Genomic DNA, 23599 nt, shown 5'->3' on the forward strand with positions numbered 1-23599 from the left:
GTCACACTGTGGGAGGGGTGGTACTGAGAGAGTGTTGGGGCCACATTATGAACAGTTATTATATTGAAATCCCCTCTACTGTTCTGGAATGGGGAAATACTTTTACCCACAAATGAAGAGAAGCAGTGATTATAAATGTGGTTTATGGCATCGCAGTGTGCAGTTCCAGGGAGGTGGTGAATTCGAGATGGGGGGACCCCTGACCTCTGGGCCCATGCAGGAACCTCACATCACTGGGCCAGGCAGTTCTGGACAATATCTCAGTGAGCTGGAAGGGTAACGAGAGGGGAGGTGGGGAGGGGAGGTGGGGTGGTGGGTTGGGGGAGGGGAGGGGGAGGTGAGGAGGGGAGGTGAGGAGGGGAGGGGGAGGTGGGTTGGGGAGGTGAGATGGGGAAGTGGGGAGGAGGAGGTGAGGAGGGGAGGTGAGGACGAGAGGTGGGGAGGAGGAGGTGAGGAGGGGAGAGGGAGGTGGGATGGGGAGGTGGGGTGGGGAGGGGAGGTGGGGAGGGGAGGTGAGGAGGGGAGGGGAGGGGGTGGTAGTGGGGGAGGGGAGGTGGGGAGGGGGAGGTGGGTTGGGGGAGGTGAGGTGGGTCATGGAGTCAACAGGAGGGGAGGGGAAGGTGAGAGTGAAGAGTTAGGCAGAGGGACGGGAGATGAGTTGGGAGGCAGAGGGGATGGGAGATAAGTTGGGAGGAAGAGGGGACGGGAGATGAGTTGGGAGGAAGGGGGATGGGAGATGAGTTGGGAGGAAGAGGGGACGGGAGATGAGTTGGGAGGAAGAGGGGATGGGAGATGAATTGGGAGGCAGAGAGGACGGGAGATGATTTGGGAGGAAGAGGGGATGGGAGATGAGTTGGGAGGCAGAGGGGACGGGAGATGAGTTGGGAGGCAGAGGGGATGGGAGATGAGTTGAGAGGCAGAGGGGATGGGAGATGAGTTGGGAGGCAGAGGGGATGGGAGATGAGTTGGGAGGCAGAGGGGACGGGAGATGAGTTGGGAGGCAGAGGGGATGGGAGATAAGTTGGGAGGCAGAGGGGACGGGAGATGATTTGGGAGGAAGAGGGACAGGAGATGAGTTGGGAGGAAGAGGGGATGGGAGATGAGTTGGGAGGAAGAGGGGATGGGAGATGAGTTGGGAGGCAGAGGGGATGAGAGATGAATTGGGAGGAAGAGGGGACGGGAGATGAGTTGGGAGGAAGGGGGATGGGAGATGAATTGGGAGGCAGTGGGGACGGGAGATGAGTTGGGAGGAAGAGGTGATGGGAGATGAATTGGGAGGCAGAGGGGACGGGAGATGAGTTGGGAGGAAGAGGTGATGGGAGATGAATTGGGAGGCAGAGGGGACGGGAGATGAGTTGGGAGGAAGAGGTGATGGGAGATGAGTTGGGAGGAAGAGGGGACGGGAGATGAGTTGGGAGGAAGAGGTGATGGGAGCTGAGTTGGGAGGAAGGGGGATGGGAGATGAATTGGGAGGCAGAGGGGACGGGAGATGAGTTGGGAGGCAGAGGGGATGGGGAGGGGAGGGGGTATGCAGGGACAGAACTCACCTAAGGACAGGATAGGTCAGGGGTGGGAGTGGGCCCCAGTCACAGGGCCCCCACAGTGCTGACGGTCGTGTAGCTGAACTTGGAAAGGGAGGTGCCTGTGGTGCCAGGCTCGTCCTCGGGTGCCCGGAGAGTACGGAGGGGGGCGAGGCAGCGGCCGAGGGTGGAGAGGAAGGCCTGGCGGAAACGGCGGTTCATGAAGCAGTAGACGAGGGGGTTGACGCAGGCCGAGGTGTAGGAGAGCAAGTGGATGAAGGAGATGGGCGGGCCGGACAGCAGACGGACGGCGGTGGCCCGGTCGAAGGCCCGCCACGTGTTGACGCTGTAGATGGGCAGCCAGCAGATGAAGAACATGGCCACGATCACCATCAGCATCCGGATCACCCGCTTCTTGCCCTCCAGCTTGGCCTCGGAGCTGGTGCAGCGGACGCGGTCCACTCGAGCCGAGGCGCTGTGCGCCTGCAGTGACATCTCCACCGAGGCCCGCCGCTTGCCGAGCTGCAGGTAGCATCCATCACCTTCCTCCTCCGAGTGGCCCAACCAGGTGCTGCTGCCATTCGCCACTGCTGCAAGATCAACACTCCCATTGGTCACTGGAGCTGGACTGACACATGCCCCTTCCAATTATGGTCAGGCTCCCTGGGACACACCCACCCACTAGGCCAGGCGGGTTGAGGAAGTTTGGTGAACCAGATAACTGATCCCAAGGAGAAAGGGAGGCAGTGCGACAGTGAGGGAGCGAGGGTCCTCCCCTGACGGAGTGATGGGGGTCACACTTAGAGCAGGGGCTCACTCAGGGCTGAGGGTAGTGAACAGTTTGAGATAGGGGTCAGGATGCCACCCTGAGATGGGGCAACCGGGCAGGGTCCCAGCCCAAGATCAGGCATCGGACAGGGTACTAGCATGAGATTCAAGGCAAGCTGAGAAACGGAGAAGGTCGCAATCTGAGATCAGGGGCAGGGGCAGGGTCCCAATCTGAGATCAGAGCCAGAGCCAGGGCCAGGGTCCGTGATCCCCCCCCCCACCCTGAGACTGGGGATAGGGACAGAGCCCCCTCCTGCAATTGGGACAAAGGGGTGACCTGACAGAGGTTTGTGGAGTTAACAGGTGAGGTAGGCACGAGTGTCTTTCTCCCAGAGTGGTACAAGAGGGTATAGGTTTAAGGTGAGGCTACCCGAGGGGCAGGTATTCCACACTGAAGACAAGCATATAGAACAAGGAGTCGGAGGAAGTGTTGGAGGCGGGCATGATAACAATGGTTGTGGGACACTTGGGCAGGAAAGCTTCAGAAGGATACGGGCCAAACACAGATCTTGCTAATACTGGAAATCTGGAGCAACACACTGGTCACCCCAATATAGGAAGGACGTCAGGTCTTTGGACAGGATGCAGAAGATGTTGCTTGGTGTAGAGGGCATGGGCTATAACGGGAGGCTGGACAAACCTGGCTTGTTTTCTCTGGAGCAGCCGATGCTGAGGGGTGATCTGATAGAGGTTTACAAGATTATGGGAGGCATAGATAGAGTAAACAGGCAGCATCTTTTTCCCGGGGTTGTAATGTCTAATGTCTGGTCAGGTCACTCGTTTGAGTGTTACTGGTAATCCAGTACTACCTGTCGCATGGTCGGGTGGTCGGCGACTAAACCGGCTCGCCCACCAGGCTTGCCTGCTGAGGAGGGTGGCTAGACACCCTGCAGGACGAGAAACAAGACCTGTCAAAGGGCAGATGAACCCTCTTGTAGGGTCAACGACCATCTAGCAAACACGTGCCGTGAAGCACAGAAAGGGCATCCCTTACATCGAAGCTTGGTCTGGCCATTCACTGCAAAAGAACTTCCCCCAGCCGTCTTGGACCCCACCATGCCGCTGGATCTGGGAGGGGATGTTGAGAGGGTGGGTCTGGACCTGTGCAACCCCCTACTCACCTAAAATCCACTCGCACACGCTGTTCCTTTCTGAAGAGTGGGGTACCACCCCACTAACTGACTGAAAGGAACCATCATCATCCTATGGGATGGATAGCCAGAGAGAATGTCTAATACCAGAGGCCATGCATTTAAAAAGAGAGGACGTAATTTCAAAGGAGATGTGAGGGGCAAGGACTTTTACACAGTGTGGTGGGTGTCTCGAACGTGCTGCCTAGGGTGGGGGCAGAGGCAGATAAATTAGAGACTTTTAAGAGACATTTAGATCAGCACATGGATGGGAGGAAATGGAAAGATATGGGCACTGTGAGGACAGAAGGGATTAGTTTAGTAGGCCATTGATAACTACTGTAAATGGCTCGAAACAACATTGTGGGCTGAAGGGCCTGTTTCTTTACTGTGTGGTTCTGAGTCAGTGTACTAATGTGCTGAAGGAAGTTAGCAGGTCCAGATCAGAATCAGATTAATCTGGCAGTTTGGGTAGAGCATCGTGGTCAGCATGGACAAGTTGGGCTGAATGGCCTGTGTCAATGCTATGTGACTCTATGAGCCTGTTATAGACTGGTGGCCCTGAGTCTCCATGGCAACCAGCAGAGGTTGTGGGACTCTACCCAACACTTTCGCTCAACCGACCAGCTGGGCTCTCCCCTCGCTCCTCAGGGCAGGGAAATCAGGTGTAATGTGAGAGGAGAAAGATTCAAAGGGCACCTGAAGGGCATTGGCTTCACCCAAGGGTGCTGGGTAATGGAATGAGCTGACAAAGTGGTGGAGACAGGTACAGTCACAACATCTCGGAGACCGTTGGATAGGTCCATGGCTAGAAAAGGTTTAAGACCATAAGACATAGGAGCAGAATTAGGCCATTCAGCCCATCGAGTCTTCTCAGGGCTGATTTATTATCCCCTCAACCCTATTTGCCTGCTTGTTCCCCATTTAGAGGGAGTGGGCCAAGTGGAGGGCGCTAGAAATCTGGAAAGTTGGAGGAACTCAACAACTGTGGAGGTTGGAAGGATACCTTGATCAGCAGCAGCAGGCTGGGCTGAATGGCCTTTGCCCATGCAGAATGAATCATTTGACCTGGAGGGGGCCCACTGTCGCCCGGGTTCCACAGCAGCCAGAAGAGTTGGTGGAACGGGACCAGTGAGTCTGCGAGTTCACGGGGGGGCTGGAGGCCTGGAGATGAGGAGATGACCTGCCCTGTTGGAGGACAGTCTGTGAGGGTGGGAAAGGGGTTTGCTCTGCTCGGCTGTTGCTCCCATGTGTGTTGCTAAGTTAGTGCCACTTGTGGACTGCTCTCAGCACATCCCTGGGTTGCATTGGTTGTTAATACTAATGTCACATTTTATAGAACATAGAACACTATGGCACAGTGCAGGCCTTTCGGCCCATGACATTATGCTGACCCTTTAACCCACTCCAAGACCAATCTCACCCAGCGGTTCTTAACCTGGGTTCCAAGGACACCACAGGAGATAGATTCCAGGAGGTCCATGAACTCGGATGGGAAAAAACCTACATCTGTATTCTCACTGACTTCGAACCGAAATTTAGCATTTCCTTCCATTATGAATGTAGGCAACAAACCACAGTCGTATTTTAACTGTATTTCAATATAATTGGTTTCTTTTATAAACCTATTTTTATATATATGCAAATACATTAATCTGAGAAGAGGTCCATAGGCTTCACCAGACTGCCAAAAGAGTCCATGGCATAAAAAAGGTTAAGAACCCCAGATCTAACCTTTCCCTCTGACATAGCCCTCCATTTTTTCTATCATCCATGTGCCTAACTAAGAGCTTATTAAACGTCCCTGATGTATCTGCCTCTACCATCACCCCTGGCAGCGTGTTCCACAGACCCACCACTCTCTGTGTGAAAAAACTAACTCTTTCCTCCAATCAGTTTAAAATTATGTCCCCTTTGTATTAGTCATTTCCACCCTGGGAGAAAATCTCTGACTGTCCACTTTGTCTATGCCTCTTATCGTCTTGTGCACCTCTATCTCTGGATGTTTCGATGTACATCTGATGAATAAATCTCGATCAGAATCGGAATGTTTCCCACAAAGCGACAAACCGAGCTCGCACCCTCGTTGTTACCTGGATCGAGGGTTTGCCCATAGTGGAGGAACACCTGACCCTTACCCTTTGCCTCCTCCCTCTGGTTCATTTCGAAACGGATTCCCCTGTAGAGCTCACATGAAATCAGTCCATAGGCCACGACCATCACCACTCCCGGCAAGAAGAACAGGACCAGGAGGAGGAAGACATACCTTCGGGGAACAGTGAGAGAACCGTCAGTGACGATCAGCACCTGAACCACCCGGCACAGATCACCAACACCACACTCCTACCACGCCAAATGAAAGGGTAAACTTCTTGCTGAAGTGTCTCGGCCCAAAAGGTCAACTGTACTTTTTGCCATAGATGCTGCCTGGCCTGCTGAGTTCCTCCAGCACCTTGTGTGTGTTGCAACATATGAGGAGCATTTGATGGCTCTGGAGTTTAGAAGAACGAGGGGGGATCTCATTGAATCCTATCGAATATGGATAGAGTGGATGTGGAGAGGATGTTTCTCTTAGTGAGGGAGCTTAGGACCAGAGGGCACAGCCCCAGAATAGAGGGACATCCATTTGGAACAGAGATGAGGAGGAATTTCTTTAGCCAGAGGGTGATGAATCTGTGGAATTCATTGCCACAGATGGCTGTGGAGGCCAAGTCATTGGATATATTTAAAGTGGAGGTTTTTAAAAAAAATTATTTGTTTATGGGATGTGGGCGTTGCCAGATAAACCAGCATTTATTGCCCATGCCTAGTTACCCTTGAGAAGGTGGTGATGAGTTGCCTTCTTGAACCACTGCAGTCCCTGACGTGTAGGTACACCCACAGTGCTGTTAGGGAGGGAATTTCATGATTTTGACCCAGCGACAATAAAGGAACTGCAATATGTTTCCAAGTCAGGATGGTGAGAGACTTGGAGGGGGATTTCCAAGTGGTGGTGTTCCCAGGTATCTGCTGTTCTCGTCCTTCTAGATAATAGTGGTCGGTGGTCTGGAAGGTGCTGTCTTAGAAACTTTGGTGTGTTGTTGCAGTGCATCTCGTAGATAGTACACACTGCTGTAACTGTTCATTGATGGTGGAGGGATTGGATGCTTGTGGAAGGGGTACCAGTCAAGTGGGCTGCCTTGTACTGGATGGTGTCAATGTTCTTGAGTGTTGATGGAGCCGCACTCATCCAGGGGAGTGGTGAGTATTCCATTACACTCCTGACCTGAGCTTTGTAGATGGTGGACAGGCTTTGGGGAGTCAGGAGGTGAGTTACACTCCGCAGGATTCCTAGCCTTTGACCTGCTCTGGTAGCCACAGTGTTTATATGGTGAGACCAGTTCAGTTTCCTGTCAATGGTAACCCCTAGGATGTTGATAGTAAGGGATTCAGTGATGCTGATGCCACTGAATGTCAAGGGACGATGGTTAGAGTCTCTCTTGTTGGAGATGGTCATTGCCTGGAACTTGCGTGGTTCGAATGTTATTTGCCACTTGTCAGCCCAAGTCTGGATATTGTCCAGGTCCTGCTGCATTTGGCTATGAACTGCTTCACTATCTGAGGAGTCACGAATGGTGCAGAACATCGTGCAGTCATCTGCGAACATTCCCACTTCTGACTTTGTGACGGAAGAAAGGTCATTGATGCATCAGCTGAAGATGGTTGGTCCCAGGACACTCCCCTCAGGAACTCCTGCAGTGATGTCCTGAGGATGAGATGTTTGACCGCCAACCACCACAACCATCTTCCTTTGTATCCAAGTATGATTCCAACCAGCGGAGGGTTTTCCCCCTAATTCACATTGACTCCATTTTAGCTAGGGCACCTTGATGCCATACTCGGTCGAATACTGCTTTGATGTTGAGGCTATCACTCTCACCCCACCGTGACTGGACTAAGGAGGTGATGAGGTCAGGAGCTGAGTGGCCTTGACGGAACCGAAACTGGGCATCTGTAAGCAGGTTATTGCCGAGTAGGTGCTGCATGATAGCACCGTTGATGACCCCTTCCATTACTTTGCTGATATTTGAGAGTAGGCTTATAGGGTGGTGAATGGCTGGGTTAGACATCCTGTTTCTTATGTACAGGAGATACCTTGGCAATCTTCCACATTGCCGGGTAAATGCCGGTGTTGTAGCTGTACTGGAACAGTTTGGCTAGTAGTGCGGCAGGTTATGGAGCACAAGTCTTCACTATTGCTAGGATTTTGTCTGGGCCCATAGCCTATGTAGTATCCAGTGCTTTCGGATTAGCTGCATATCGACATCTGGGATGCTGGGGACTTCTGGAGGAGGCCGAGCTGGATCGTCTACTCAGCACTCTTGACTGAAGATTGTTGCAAATGCTTCAGTCTTACCTTTTGCAGAGGTGTGCTGGGCTCCTCTATCATTGAGGATGGGGATATTTGTGGAGCCTCCTCCTCCAGTGAGTTGTTTGATTGTCCGTCACCATTCACGGCTGGATATGGCAGGACTACAGAGCCTAGATCTGATCCATTGCTTGTGGAACCACTTAGCTCTGCCTGTTACTTGCTGCTTATGGTGTTTGGCATGCAAGTGGTCCTGTACTGTGGCTTCACCAGGGTGACGCCTCATTGAGATATGCCTGGTGGTGTTCTCGGCATGCCCTCCTGCACCCTTCATTGATCCCCTGGCCTGATGGTAATGTTAGAGTGGGGGATATGCCGGGTCATGAGGTTACAGATTGTAGTTGAGTACAATTCTGCTGCTGTTGATGGCCCACAGCGCCTCATAGATGCCTAGTCTTGGGTGCTAGATCTGTTCGAAATCTGTCCCATTTAGCACAGTGGTAGTGCCACACAACACGGTGGAGGGTTTCTTCAATGTGGAGATGGGATTTAGTCTCCACAAATACTGTGTGGTGGTCACTTCTACCAATGCTATCATGGACAGATGTTTCCACGGCAGCAGGTTGGTGAGAAATGTGTTTTTCCCTCCTGTTGGTTCCCTCACCACTTGCTGTCGTCCCAGTCTAGTAGCTGTGTCCAGTAGGACCCGACCAGCTCGGTCTGTGGTGGTACGACCAAGCCACTCTTGGTGATGGACATTGAAGACCCCACCCAGAGTACGTTCTGTGCCCTTGCCACGGTCAATGCCTCCTCCAAGTGCTGCTCAACATGGAGAAGTACTGATTCATCAGCTGAGGGAGGATGGTACATGATAATCAGCAGAGGGTTTCCTTGCCCACGTATACTCTGGTGCCATGAGCCAGGGGAACTCCCTCTCTACTGTACACCACTGTGCCACCACCTCCACTAGGCCTGTCCTGCCGGTGAGACAGTACGTACCCAGGAATGGTGATGGTGGAGTCTGGAATGTTAACCATAAGGTCTGATTCTGTCAGTACAACTATGTCAGGCTGTTGCTTGACTAGTCTGAGAGACAGCTCTTCCAACTTTGGCATAAGTCCCCAGATGTTAGTATGGAGGACTTTGCAGGGTCGACAGGGCTGGTTTTGCCGTTGTTGTTTCCAGTGCCTAGGTCGATGTCCGGTTTTATTCCTTATTATTTTCTTTTTAGCAGTTGGATACAACTGAATGGCTCACTAGTCCATTTCAGAGGGCATTTAAGAGTCAATCACATTGCCGTGGGGGTCTGGAGTGACATATGGGCCAGACCAAGTCAGGACAGCAGGATTCCTCCCCTAAGGGACATTAGAAGGCTGGTCGGTTCTTGATTAGTCAGGCTGTGAAGGGTTACGGGGGAGAAGGCCAGAGAATGGGGTTGAGAGGGAAATGGATCAGCCTTGATGAAATGGCAGAACAGACTCAATGGGCCGAATGGCCTAATTCTGCTTTATTGTCTCACGGTCGCCCTGGGGTGAGGTGAGGACTATCAGCTGACAACCACTGTCAGAACTGCCACCCTCCCTCACCCCAGAGAGCCTGGGGTCTCGGAAGGGGAGAGGGGAGGGGTGGGGAGCAGGTTAGGGTTGTAGTTCAGGAACAGGTGACCAAGTGTTGGGCAGGGCAGAAGATGTGGTGCTGTGACGACAAAACCATCAGACATAGAAGCCATTTGGTCCATCAAGTCTCCTCCGCCATTCTATCATGGCTGGTGGGAAACATTAACCATTAATGATTTGGGGCATAGTCCCGGAGGACTGAAAGATTGTAAATGTCACTCCACTCTTCAAGAAGGTAGGAAGGTAAAAGCAAAGAAATTATAGGCTAGTTAGCCTCACCTCAATGGTTGGGAAAGTGTTGGACACTATTATTAAGGATGAGGTATCGAGGTACTTGGAGACTACTGATAAAATAAGTCAAAGTCACCATGCCTTCTGTAAACGGAAATCTTGCCTGACTAATCTGGTAGAGTTCTAAGCTCCATGTACCTGTCCAGGAGTCTCTGAAAAGCCCCTATCATATCCACCTCCACTGCCTTCGCCAGCAGCTCATTCCACGCACTGACCACTCTCTGCGTAAAAAAAAATACCCCTGACATCTCCTCTGTACCTACTTCCAAGCACTTTAAAACTGTGCCCTCTTGCGTTAGCCATTTCAGCCCTGGGAAAAAGGCTCTGACTATCCACACAATCAATGCCTCTCATCATCTTATACACCTCTATCAAGTCATCTCTCATCCTCCTTCGCTCCAAGGAGAAAAGGCCGAGTTTACTCAACCTGCTTTCATAGGGCATACTCCCCAATCCAGGCAACATCCTTGTAAATCTCCTCTGCACCCTTTCTATGGTTTCCACATCCTTCCTGTAGTGAGGCAACCAGAACTGAGCACAGTACTCCAAGTGGGGTCTGACCAGGGTCCTATATAGCTGCAACATTGCCTCTCGGCTCCTAAACTCAATTCCACGATTGATGAAGGCCAATACACGGTATGCCTTCTTAACCACTGAGTCAACCTGTGCAGCAGCTTTGAGTGTCCTATGGACTCAGACCCCAAGATCCCTCTGATCCTCCACACTGCCAAGAGTCTTACCATTAATACTATATTCTGCCATCATATTTGACCTACCAAAATGAACCACCTCACACTTATCTGGGTTGAACTCCATCTGCCACTTCTCAGCCCAGTTTTGCATCCTATCAATGTCCCACTTTAACCTATGGCAGCCCTCCACACTATCCACAACACCCCCAACCTTTGTGTCATCAGCAAACTTACTAACCCATCCCTCCACTTCCTCATCTGAGTCATTTGTAAAAATCACGAAGAGTAGGGCTTGTGTAGAATTTTTAAAGTTTCAACTTCCCACTCACTTTTGCTACCTTGTTTGCCCTTTCCTTGGCTTTTATGCAGTCCTTAACTTCCCTTGTCAGCCACAGTTGCCATACCTGCCATTTGAGAACTACTTCTTCTGTGGGACATATCTATCCTGCACCTTGTGAACTATTCCCAAAAACTTCAGCCACCTCTGCTCTGCCATCATCCCCGCCAGTATCCTCCTCCAATCCACCTAGGCAAGCTCCTCTCTCATGCCTCTGTAATTCCCTTTATTCCATTGCGATATTGATACATGTGAGTTATGCTTCTCCCTCTCAACTGCAGTATGAATTCAATCATATTATGATCATTGCCTCCTAAAGGTTCCTTTACGTTAAGCTCCCTAATAAGATCTGGGTTATTACACAACACCCAATCTGAGATAGCCTTTCCCCGAGTAGGCTCAAACACAAGCTGCTCTAAAAAGCCATCTTGTAGGCTTTCAACAAATTCCCTCTCTTGTGATCCAACACCAACCTGCTTTTCCCAATCCCCTTGCATATTGAAGTCCCCCATCACAATTGTGACATTACCCTTATCACAAGCTTTTTCTAACTCCCTTTGCAACCTCAACCCTACATCTTGGCTACTATTTGGAGGCCTATATGATATTTATAATAGCTTTTTTTTAAACCTTGCAGTTTCTTAACTCCAACCACAAAGATTCAACATGCTCTGACCCTATATGTCACCTCTTTGTAAAGAAGTAAATTCCATCTCTTACCAAGACAGCCACACCACCGCCTATGCCTTCCTACCTGTCTTTTCGGTACAAGGTACATCCTTTGATGTTAAGTTCCCAACTATGACCCTCTTTCAGCCACGACTCAGTGAAACCCACAACGTCATACCAACCAATCTCTAATTGCACCACAAATTTGTCCACCTTCTTCTGAATGCTGCACACATTTATTACAGAATCTTCAGTCCTGGACTCTTCCCCTTTTTGTATTTTGCCTCTGTGATACAATTTAACTCTTTGCTCTAGCTGCATTTGTACCCAGTCATCAGCTTGTCCTTCCTTACATTCATCTTACAACCATCAAACTACTTGTAAACCTGCTGGCTCATCCTCAGCTTAGGCACGTGGCCAAGTGGTTAAGGCATTGGACTAGCTACCTGAAGGTCATGAGTTCGAGCCCCAGCCGAGGGAACGTGTTGTGTCCTTGAGCAAGACACTTAACCACACAGTGCTCTGCGACGACACTGGTGCCAAGCTGTATGGGTCCTAATGCCCTTCCCTTGGACAACATTGGTATCGTGGAGAGGGGAGACTTGCAGCATGGGCAACTGCTGGTCTTCCACACAATCTTGCCCAGGCCTGCGCCCTGGAGAGTGAAGACTTTCCAGGCGCAGATCCATGGTCTTGCAAGACTAACAGATGCCTACCTACCATCCTTGGTTCGGAGAAATGTTGTTTCGTTGTGTGGTATACAAGAGTACGGTTGTGTGTGAGTTATATGTACTGTGTTGTGCAGCTTGATCTGGAGGAATGTTGTTTCGTTGGACGGTATATATGGGTTGTTTCATTGGGTATGACAATAAATTGAGCTTTTGAACGTGAAGTTGAATGTGTAGATGTTATAAATAAATTAATCTGAGTGTCGCAACCCCATTTTCCTGCCTTCTCTCCATAACCATTGACGCCCTGACTAACCTAGAAACTATCAACATCAGCTTCAAATATACCCAGTGACTTGGCCTCCACAGCTGCCTGTGGCAATGAATTCCACAGATTCACCACTCTCTGGCTGAAGAAATTCCTCCTCATCTCTGTCCTGAATGTATGTCCCTTTATTCTAAAGGAACGTCCCTCTATTCTGAGGCTGTGCCCTCTGGTCCTAGACTCTCCCACTACAGGAAACATCCTCTCCACATCCACTCTATCTAGGCCTTTCAATATTCAATAGGTTTCTAAGTGATACTCCCAGTGCAATCTCATCAGTGCTTTTTAACCTTCTCTTTCTTCTGAACTCTAGCTAGTACAGGCCCAGAGCAACCAAATACTCCTCATACGTTAACCCTTTCATTCCTGGAATCATTCCCATGCACCTTCTCTGCCTGCACATCCCAAAATGGTTCACTGAACTCCAAGTGTGGTCTGACCAGTCTTATAAAGGCTCAGCATTACATCCTTGCTTTTGTATTCTGAACAATTCTAGACGAGCAGAGACCTACTCCCTCCCCGTTAACCCTTCCCACTCCCCCATCCTGTTAACCCTTCCTACTCCCTGTACTGTTAACCCTTTCCACTCCCTGTACCGATAACCCTTCCCACTCCCCATACTGTTAACCCCCGCCACCCTGCTTCCTACCAGGCACGATGCACAGCTTCGCTGGGCCAGTTGAGCGTGCAGATGTGTGCAGTGGAGTTGTCCGCCTGTTGGAAAGGTTTCAACCGGTTGTAGATGGGGTAAGGGGTCATGATAACGACGGACAGCAGCCAGGTTACTGCAATGACCCTGTAGGCGTGGGAGCGAGTCTGCCACAGTCTGGCTTTTAGCGGGTTACAGATCGCACTGTAGCGTTCGATGGCGATGGCTACCAGGCTGAAGGTGGACACACTGACCGAGATTCCTGCGAGCAATGACCCGTGTTAGTCCCAGTTAAAATTGAGCCAGACTACTCCCCCACCCCCTCCCCTCCACTCGGCAATCACATGGTCTCCGGGAGCCCTGGGATGGAGCTGTCCCCACAGACACATATACAACCCCCAGACACACACCCTGATGATCAGAGACCGAAGTGATGACACGGATACAGACCCAGACTCAGACATGGACGGGACACAGACACAGACATGAACCCAGTTGCAGACACAATCAAAAACCCAGACACAGACACAGACACAAATGCAGACCCAGGTGATCGCAGAGACACGAATACAGAGCCAGACATGAGTACAGACACAGAGATGGGTGCAGACACAAACACCCAGGAGATGACACAGACCCAGACATGGACAGAGGCGCGGGACCACATCTGGATACAGACACAGACGTGGACCCAGATGCAGATACAGACACAGTCGCGTATGCAAATGCAGACGAGCAGTCAGGCGAGGAGTGGTTGTGCCCACACCATCTCTCACCCATGAAGTAGGCGGTGAGCTTGCACATGGAGGGCCCGAAGATGAAGTTGCCCAGCAGGTTGGGGATCAGTGTGAAGGGCATACAGACCACTGACACCATCAGGTCACTGAGGGCCAGCGACAGCAGGAAGGAGTTCGTCACCGTCCGCAGACGTTTGTTCACCACTAACACCAGGATCACCATGGCGTTCCCGAAAACACTCAGCAGGAATATGACAGAGTAGAGCAGGATGCGGATGGAATATTCCAGCTCTGCAGGGGGAGAGAGAGACTGGGATCAACAGAGAATCTGCTCAACATCGAACACCGGGGAGAATCCTCCCACAGTGTGACCCTCCCTCAGTACCCCCTCCCACAGTGTGACCCTCCCTTGCAACAATGTGATCTCCCCTCAATTCTGTGGCGTAACTGCGTACCTCAAGTGACAGGCCTCCTCTCCCTGCCATTGCTGACACTGTTCAAACCCGACCAAATACTCCGCCACCTGTCAACCTGAGGCGACTGGCCCAGTGTTGAACTGGCCAATCAGTCCAGTGTCGGTGTATGGGGTCAGAGCGGCTCTCGACACTCCCTGATCCTCTTACCCCCTTGCTGACGTGTTTCTGCAGGTGCCTGATCACAGGAATAGCACACACCCCGGTGACACCCCCTTTGTGATGTGCCTCTGCCGATAGTCACGATTCTGCTAACCGTCTCTCCTGCCAAAGTGGGACATCGTAATCGTACGAGATTCTGCAGATGCTCGGCTCCTTGAGCAACACAGACAACCTCTTTTATCCACTACTATCGGAACGGGGTACAGGAACACCAGGACTGGGTAAGAGCTTCTTCCCTCCGGCTGGGAGACTAGTGAATACCCCGTCACCACCGCGGATTCATCACTGGGACAGCCAGCTGTTTAAGGTTTACTGTTTACCTCTGCTGAACACTAGGTACGCTTTCAATTATGTTTTAATTCACTTATTTATGGTAGTATTTGGTTTACATGCTGTGTGTGATGTATGTTTTTTGGGTGCACTGTGGTCTGGAGGAATGTTGTTTTGTTTGGTTTTATATATGTACAGTCAGATGCCAATAAACTTGAACTTGAAGAACTCAGCAGGTTCGGCAGCTTTTCTAGAGAAGAATAAGCAATCGACAATTTGGGTTGAGACCCTTCATCAGGACAGGAAAGGAAGGGAGACGAAGCCAGTTTTCCCCCCACCTTCTCATTCTGGCTCCTGTCCCCTGACAAAGGGTCTCATCATTAGAGATTGGTTTTATTTGTCACATGTCCATTGAAACACACAGTGAAATGTGTTGCTCTTCAACGAGCAACACAGTCTGAGGATTGTGCACGTGTCACTGAACTCCTGGTGCTGACACAGCGTGCCCACGACCAACTAAACTTAACCAATACGTCTTTGGAGTGTTGGAGGAAACCCACGCGGTCACGGGGAGAACAAACGTGTTACAGACAACTGTGGGAACTGAACTCAACTGCTGGCACTATAAAACATTGTGCTGACCACTACGCTATCGTGCCGCTGATATGATTAGCTCTCTACATCCCTCCCCTACATCACAATCTGGTTTAACCCTTCGGGGTCCATCACATCTTCCCTCCACTCTCCCCCACATAGTTTTCAATCACCCAGCTGAGTTTCACAAATGATCTCAGCAATGAAAGGTTTAACGTATGAGGAGCATTTGACAGCTCTGGGCCTGTACTCACTGGGGTTTAGAAGAATGAGGGGGGATCTCACTAAAATCTATCGAATATTGAAATACCTAGATAGAGTTTCCTATATTGGGAGAGTCAAAGACCAGAGGACACAGCACAGCCTCAGAATAGAGGGACGTCCCTTTAGAACAGAGATGAGGATGAATTCCTTTATCCAGAGGGTGGTGAATCTGTGGAATTCATTGCCACTGATAGCAGTGGAGGCCAAGTCATTGGGTATATTTAAAGAGAGGTTGATATTTCCTTGATTGGTCAGGGCATGAAGGGTTTCAGGGGAAAAAGCGGGAGATTGGGGCTGAGAGGGAAAATAAATCAGCCATGATGGAATGCTGGAGTAGGCTCGACGGGATGAATGGCCTCATTCTTCTCCTATCCATTATGGCCACAGAGAAGGTGCAGTGCAGGTAAAGGATAACATGCAAGATGATAACGAGGAGATTGTGCGGTCATGGGGACTGTTTGATTGTCCGATAACAGTGGGGTAGAACTTGTTCTTGAGCTGGTGAGAGGTGCCCTCAGGCTTTTGTGCTTTCTGCCTCAGGGGGAGAAAAGAGGGAGTCCAGGGTGGGGCGCTGACTGCTTTACTGAGGCAGGGACCTCCTCGAAAACATGCAATGAAATTGGCCAGAGCTCTATCGTTGACGAAGGCCATTACTGACAAGTCACTGCCTTTCCCCTCACCCTTTTCCCAATATCTTCTCTACTTCTTGCGCTAGGTCGATAGCAGAATTTTCTCTGCTACATTCCTGAACAGAGTGACATTTGCTGTTCTCCAGCCATCCGGTACCTGCCCTGCCCAGTGACTCCACTGGAGACATAGCAAGGTCTTCCTGTGCCTTCAGTAACAGGCTGGGCTAGATCCCAGCTGCCCCGGGCGTGTAAACCTGCCAAGACACATGGAGAGCTGCTCGAGGCTTTCACTGAATTCTCTAATGACAATGTTCACTGCCAACCAGCGAAAAGTGTTTACATGCACCTTACAGATTGTCCCTGATATCTCAACTCTGTCTCCAGTCGATCATTTATCCTTGGTATATTTAAAACACAGCTTATGACTTATCTTCATACATTTATAAAATAACTTTGGATTTCACTATCCATGACCACTCTTTGCTACTCAGTGGTCAGAAGCGTGTGGAAACATTTAAAGGAGTGTAGAGTAGATTTACCAGGATGCAGCTTGGATTAGAGAGTTAGACTTCCTGGAGTTCAGGAGAATGAGGGTGGAATCACATTGAATATCGAAAAGCCTAGTTAGGATATTTCCACCAGTGGAGTTGAGAGGGTTAATGTCAGTGATGATTGAATGGTGGGGAAGACTGGATGGGCCAAATGGCCTAATTCTGCTCCCATGTCTGATGGCTTTTCTGATTGGAGGGAAGGAGGATGAGAGGTGACTTTGTCAAGCTGTACGAGATGATAAGAGGCATAGAGAGAGTGGACAGCCAGAGACTTTTTCCCAGGGTGGAAATGGCTAATGCGAAGGGTATAATTTTAAGGAGACTGGGGGAAAGTATATGGGGACATCAGAGGTAGATTTTCTACACAGAGAGTGGTGGAAATGTGGAGCACACACAATTGGCTGGAGGAACTCAAGACTAAGGAAGGGTTTAATCGACTGTTTATTCATTTCTATAGATGCTCCCTGACCTGCGCAGTTCCTCCAGCACTTGTGTGTGTTGTGGGAGGAACTTAGCAGGTCAAGTAGCATCTCTGGGGAGGAAACTCTTCACCAGACCCATGTGGGGCCTTGACCTGACAGGATAACCATTCCGAAAACCCTCACAGATGCTGTTTGAGTCGCTGAGTTCCTCCGGCAACTTGTGTGTGACTGCAGTTTCCAGCATCTGCCCTCTGTGGTGTCCCCTAGGTACCCCCATCATCCAGTGCTCTGGGGTTCTGTACCGAGGGAGGGTCACACTGTGGGAGGGGTGATACTGAGGGAGGGTCACACTGTGGGGGGGTGGTACCGAGGGAGGGTCACACTGTGGGAGGGGTGGAACTGAGGGAGGGTCACACTGTGGGAGGGGTGGTACTGAGGGAGGGTCACACTGTGTGAGGGGTGGAACTGAGGTTAAAGCCAGCCTTTGTCTGTGGGTTTTAAATTTCCTCCTCGTATTCCTGCACTGTTGCTTTGTACCATCCCAGAATGAGATCTGTTGAACATGGAAGAAACGGTATAGCATAGAATCAGGCCCTTTGGCCCACAATGTTCTGCTGTACTGATGAAGCTCCTCCCCCAGCGAAGTTACGCTGGGAACAGTTTCAGTGTTTACCACTGGTGTGATGTGGTGAAGGACCGATGTGAAGGATTCTTGGGCTGTTCTCTGTCAGGTTAGGAGAGTTTAACTTGGAACAGGAAGTTTCCATATGACCTGGGAGCATAATGAGGGCATTCGAACCTTTGAATCTACTCTGCCATTCCACCTTTGCTAATTTATTATCCCTCTCAATGCCATTCTCCTGCCTTCTCCCCACAACATTTGATGCCCTCATTCATCAAGAACCTATCAACCTCCACCTTAAATATACCAAATGTCTTGGCGTCCACAGCCGTCTGTGGCAATAAATTCCACAGATTCACCACCTTCTGGCTAAAGAAATTCCTCCTCACCTCCGTTCTAAAAGGATACCTTTCTGTTCTGACACTGTCACCTCTGGTCCTAGACTCTCCCACTGTCGGAAACATTCTCTCCACATCCATTCTGTCCAGGCCTTTCAATACTCGTCAGATCAAAGTAACACGTCTGAACGACTGGCGTCCTGTTGCACTCACCTCAATAATAAGCAAATGGTTTGAGAGGCTGGTCAAGGATTACATCTGCAGCTTGCTACCACCCACACTGGACCCCCCACAATCCACCTACTGACACAACCGATCAACAGATGATGCAATAACCACAGCTCTACATACTGTCCTTACACACCTGGAGAAGGAAGATGCTTATGTGAGAATGCTGTTCTTGGACTACAGTTCAACACCATAATTCCATCCAGGCTCGACAAGAAGCTCAGAGACCTCGACCTTGACCTTGCCTTGTGCAGCTGGATCCTGGACTTCCTGTCAGATCGCCAGCAGGTGGTAAGAGTGGGCTCCCTCACCTCCAACCCTCTGTCTCTCAATACAGGAGCCCCTCACGGCTGTGAACTAAGTCCCCTCCTTTACTCCCTGTGTACCCATGACTGTGTCGCCACCCACAGCTCTAATCTGCTAATTAAATTTGCCGACGACACTACGTTGATTGGCCTTATCTCAAACAATAACGAGGTGGCCTACAGGGAAGAAGTCATCTCTCTGACACAGTGGAGTCAAGAAAACAACCTCTCTCTCAATGTCGCAAACACAAAGAAGCTGGTTGTGGACTACAGGAGGAATGGAGACGGGCTAACCCCTATTGACATCAATGGATCTGGGGTTGAGAGGGTAAACAGCTTTAAGTTCCTCGGCATCCACATCACCGCGGATCTCACGTAGTCTGTGCACACCGGCTGTGTGGTGAAAAAGGCACAACAGCCCCTCTTTCACCTCAGACAGTTGAGGAAGTTTGGTACGGGCCCCCAAATCCTAAGAACTTTCTACAGGGGCACAATTGAGAGCAGCACTGCCTGGTATGGGAACTATACCTCCCTTAATCACAGGACTCTGCAAAGAGTGGTGCGGACAGCCCAGCACATCTGTAGTTGTGAACTTCCCATGATTCAGGACATTTTCAAAGACAGGTGTGTAAAAGGAGTCCGAAGAATCATTGGGGATCCGAGTCACCCCAACCACAAACTGTTCCAGCTGCTACCATCCAGGAAACGGTACCGCAGCATAAAAGCCAGGACCAACAGGCTCCAGGACAGCTTTTTCCACCAGGTCATCAGACTGATGAACTCACGCTGATTTGAGTGTACTCTATATTACATTGACTGTTCTATTTATTATAAATTACTATAAATTGCACATTGCACATTTACACGGAGACATAACATACAGATTTTTACTCCTCAAGTATGTGAAGGATGAAAGAAATAAAGTCAATTCGATTCAGTGAGACTCCCCCTCATTCTTCTAAACTCCAGTGAATACAGGCCCAGAGCAATCAAACACTGCTCAAAATGTTAACCTTTCATTTCTGAGACCATTCGAGATCATAATGATGGAAAGTGTATGGTCGTGCACTTTGGTGGAATAAATAAACGGGCAGACTATTATTTAGATGGAGGGAGAATTCAAAATTCAGAGGTGCAAAGGGACTTGGGAGTCCTTCTGCAGGATACCCTAAAGGTTAACCTCCAGGTTGAGTCGGTTGTGAAGAAGGTGAATGCAATGTTGGCATTCATTTCTAGAGGTATAGAATATAAGAGCAGGGATGTGATGTTGAGGCTCTATAAGGCACTTGTGAGACCACACTTGGAGTATTGTGTGCAGTTTTGGGCTCCTTATCTTAGAAAGGATATACTGACATTGGAGAGGGTTCAGAGAAGATTCACGAGAATGATTCCAGGAATGAAAGGGTTACTGTATGAGGAACGTCTGGCAGCTCTTCGGCTGTATTCCCTGGAGTTCAGGAGAATGGGGGGGGGGTGGAATCTCATAGAAACATTCTGAATGTTAAAAGGCCTGAACAATTTAGATATGGCAAAGTTATTTCCCATGGTAGGGGATTCTAGGACAAGAGGGCACGACTTCAGGATTGAAGGACGTCCTTTTAGAACTGAGATGAGGAGAAATTACTTTAGTCAGAGGGTGACAAATCTGTGGAATTTGTTGCCACGAGCAGCTGTGGAGGTCAAGTCATTGGGTATGTTTAAGGCAGAGATAGATAGACTCTTGATTTGCCAGGGCATCAAAGGGTGTGGAGAGAAGGCAGAGGAGTGGGGATGACTGGAAGAATTGGATCAGCCCATCATTGAATGGCAGAGCAGACGGGATGGGACAAATGGCCTACTTCAGCTCCTATATCCTATGGTCTTATGATTCGCATGATAACCTCCTCTGGACCCTTTCCACACCCTTTCTTGGATAAGGGGTCCGAAATGGCTCTCAATACTCTGCGGTCTGACTGGAGGCTTATAAATGCTCAGTATTACATCCTTCTCCAAACGAATGTGAACATCACATTCGACTTCCTCACCACTGACTCAACCTGCAAGTTAACCTTCAGGAAATCCTACACCAGGACTCACATGTCCCTCTGCACCCCTGATTTTTAAAGTTTTCTTCCTGTATTGAAAATTGTCTACACCTTTTATTCCTACCAAAGTGAGGACCACACACTGTATTCCATCTGCCACTTCATTGTCCATTCTCCTCAACTGTCTCAGTCCTTCTGTAGCCTCTCTGCTTCCTCAGAACTACCTGCCCCTCCGCCTAGCTTATCATCATCTGCAAACGTGGCCACAACGCCATCAATTCTGTCATCCAAATCATTGACATATAAAAAGAATCGGTCCCAACACAGACCCCTGTGGAACACCACAAGTCACCAGCAGCCAGCCAGAAAAGTCCCCTTTTATTCCCACTCTTTGCCACCTGCCACTCAGCTGATCTTCTATCCATGATGGTATCTTTCCTGTGATACCATGGGCTCTTATTTTGTTAAACAACCTCACTTGTCAAATGTTTCCTGGGTGTGGGAGTGTGCAGTAGGGGTCAGGGGAATGTGCCTCACTCCCTGAAGCTGGCGGAAGGAATTGAACGGGCTGTATAAACACTGTGGAACGGGGGGGGGGTGCTTTGGGCAAACATCAGGAACATCTGCAGAACCTCATCCGACCCCATTCCACTCTGAAGGAAGGTGTTGGGGCATCGGGGTGGGATTACTGGAGGTTCTGGGGCAGAGGGTGTGTTTGTGGGGGGAAAGGGAGATGGGAGAGGCTGTGGAGGATTAATGGAGGGAGTTTTAACATCCAAACTCCCCCACCTCCTGCCCCAGAGCGGTCATGCCAGAGAGGCCATGACTGGTCAAAGAGGGGGCGGTTAGGATGGAGTGAAGTGAATCGTCAGGAAGTCCGGAGGGGGAGAGGAAGGGAGCAGAGAGAAGTGAATGGAGTGGAATGCAAGGGCGAGTAACATCGGCAGCAGGTGGTCAGGATTCAAATAGGAGCTGGGAAAGAGAGGGATGTCAAAGAATGAGGTGGAGAGAAGGAGGGGCAGATGGAAGAGGTTAGAAGGAATTAGAGGACAGGGAGAAGGAGAGAGGGTGGGAATGGGGGTAAGAAAGTGGGAACTTGGAGAGAGGGTGGGAATGGGGTAAGAGGGTGGGAAGAGGGGAGAGGGTGAGAGACGTGTGGGAGAGGCTCGATGGGCTGATTGGTCTCTGCCCTCCTGAAACAGCGACCCCTCCCGTTGTTGACTCCACACTGGGATCTTGCTGTGCTTGGGATTCTGACCGCACGGAGAATGGTTTCCTGTTCAAGAGCGGGGAGGTGGGACCCTCGCCTTCTCTCCCACCCCACTCCCACTCCCCGTGGCATTGCTACCCAATGCCTCACCCCAGGGGGGTCTCGCCAACTCCCACCCCTCTCCAATTCCTCTTCTCTCACCCCTTTCCTCCCCTCCTTTCCAATTACCCTCCTCCCTCCATTTCCCTCTCTCCTTCCCGTCGTTCGGTCTCTAGATGCCACAGATCCGCACTTCACCTCTCTCCCTCCACTTCCCTCCCTTCACCTCTCTCCCTCCACTTCCCTCCCTTCACCTCTCTCCCTCCACTTCCCTCCCACGCTCACCTCTCTCCCTCCACTTCCCTCCCACGCTCACCTCTCCTCCCCGGGCGAGTCTCTCCTCTCCGCGATTCCGTGCACGATCCATCCGTCAGCTCCGACTGATTCACACACAGACTCCGCAGGAATCGGCTCGCGTTGTCTTCCATGGCCGAACCGGACCGGTCGCCGGACCCCTCTCTCGGTTCCCGGTTCCAGCTCCAATATCTCGGTCCCGTCTCCCGGTTCCCTGTTCGATATTCCGGTCCCGTCTCCCGGTCGCTCCGTGCCGCCGGCACCTTAACTGCAATAACAGAGAATACCAAGCGAGAGCGCGAGAGCGAGAGAGAGCGAGACCCTCCCCCAGCCACGCCCCCGGTCTCAGACCCTCCCGCAGACACGTCCCCGGTCTCAGACACTCTCTCTCAGACCCTCCCCCAGACACGCCCCCGGTCTCAGACCCTCCCGCAGACACGCCCCCGGTCTCAGACACTCTCTCTCAGACCCTCCCCCAGACACGCCCCCGGTCTCAGACCCTCCCGCAGACACGTCCCCGGTCTCAGACACTCTCTCTCGGACCCTCCCCCAGACACGCCCCCGGTCTCAGACCCTCCCGCAGACACGCCCCCGGTCTCAGACACTCTCTCTCAGACCCTCCCCCAGACACGCCCCCGGTCTCAGACCCTCCCGCAGACACGTCCCCAGTCTCAGACCCTCCCCCAGACACGCCCCCGGTCTCAGACACTCTCTCTCAGACCCTCCCCCAGACACGCCCCCGGTCTCAGACCCTCCCGCAGACACGTCCCCAGTCTCAGACTCTCCCCCAGACATGCCCCCAGTCTCAGACCCTCCCCCAGACACGCCCCCGGTCTCAGACACTCTCTCTCAGACCCTCCCCCAGACCCTCCCCTCAGAAACTCCCCGTCTCAGATCCTCCCCCAGACACGCCCCCGGTCTCAGACCCTCCCGCAGACACGTCCCCAGTCTCAGACCCTCCCCCAGACATGCCCCCAGTCTCAGACCCTCCCCCAGACACGCCCCCGGTCTCAGACACTCTCTCTCAGACCCTCCCCCAGACCCTCCCCTCAGAAATTCCCCGTCTCAGATCCTCCCCCAGACACGCCCCCGGTCTCAGACCCTCCCGCAGACACGTCCCCAGTCTCAGACCCTCTCCCAGACATGCCCCCAGTCTCAGACCCTCCCCCAGACACGTCCCCAGTCTCAGATCCTCCCCCAGACACGTCCCCAGTCTCAGACTCTCTTTCAGACACTCCCCCAGACCCTCCTCCAGTCTCAGATCCTCCCCAGACCCTCCCCTCAGAAACTCCCAGTCTCAGATC

General features: G+C 51.1%; 1 protein-coding gene across 1 annotated transcript; it reads right to left on the reverse strand.

Annotated features, from left to right (window-relative positions):
- Positions 1-1355: 1355 nt before the first annotated feature.
- LOC134349841 (cholecystokinin receptor-like) lies at positions 1356-22614 on the reverse strand. Its single transcript, XM_063054786.1, has 5 exons — positions 22318-22614; positions 13850-14101; positions 13074-13335; positions 5617-5744; positions 1356-2110 (listed from the first exon to the last, which is right to left on the reverse strand). Exons 1-5 carry the CDS (start codon positions 22427-22429, stop codon positions 1587-1589), a joined length of 1278 nt encoding a protein of 425 aa, XP_062910856.1. The 5' UTR covers positions 22430-22614; the 3' UTR covers positions 1356-1586.
- Between the last annotated feature and the right edge of the window lie 985 nt (positions 22615-23599).

Source organism: Mobula hypostoma, chromosome 7, assembly GCF_963921235.1.
Source record: "Mobula hypostoma chromosome 7, sMobHyp1.1, whole genome shotgun sequence".
Classification (NCBI taxonomy): Eukaryota; Metazoa; Chordata; class Chondrichthyes; order Myliobatiformes; family Myliobatidae; genus Mobula; species Mobula hypostoma.

Excerpts from the sequence above, each read along its gene's own strand:
- LOC134349841 (XM_063054786.1), bottom strand. The coding sequence starts at position 22,429 with ATGGAAGACAACGCGAGCCGATTCCTGCGGAGTCTGTGTGTGAATCAG. Across the intron at positions 13,336-13,849 it reads GCTCACCGCCTACTTCATGG|GAATCTCGGTCAGTGTGTCC; the intron begins GTGAGAGATGGT and ends CATTGCTCGCAG. Across the intron at positions 5,745-13,073 it reads GAAGCTGTGCATCGTGCCTG|GTATGTCTTCCTCCTCCTGG; the intron begins GTAGGAAGCAGG and ends TGTTCCCCGAAG.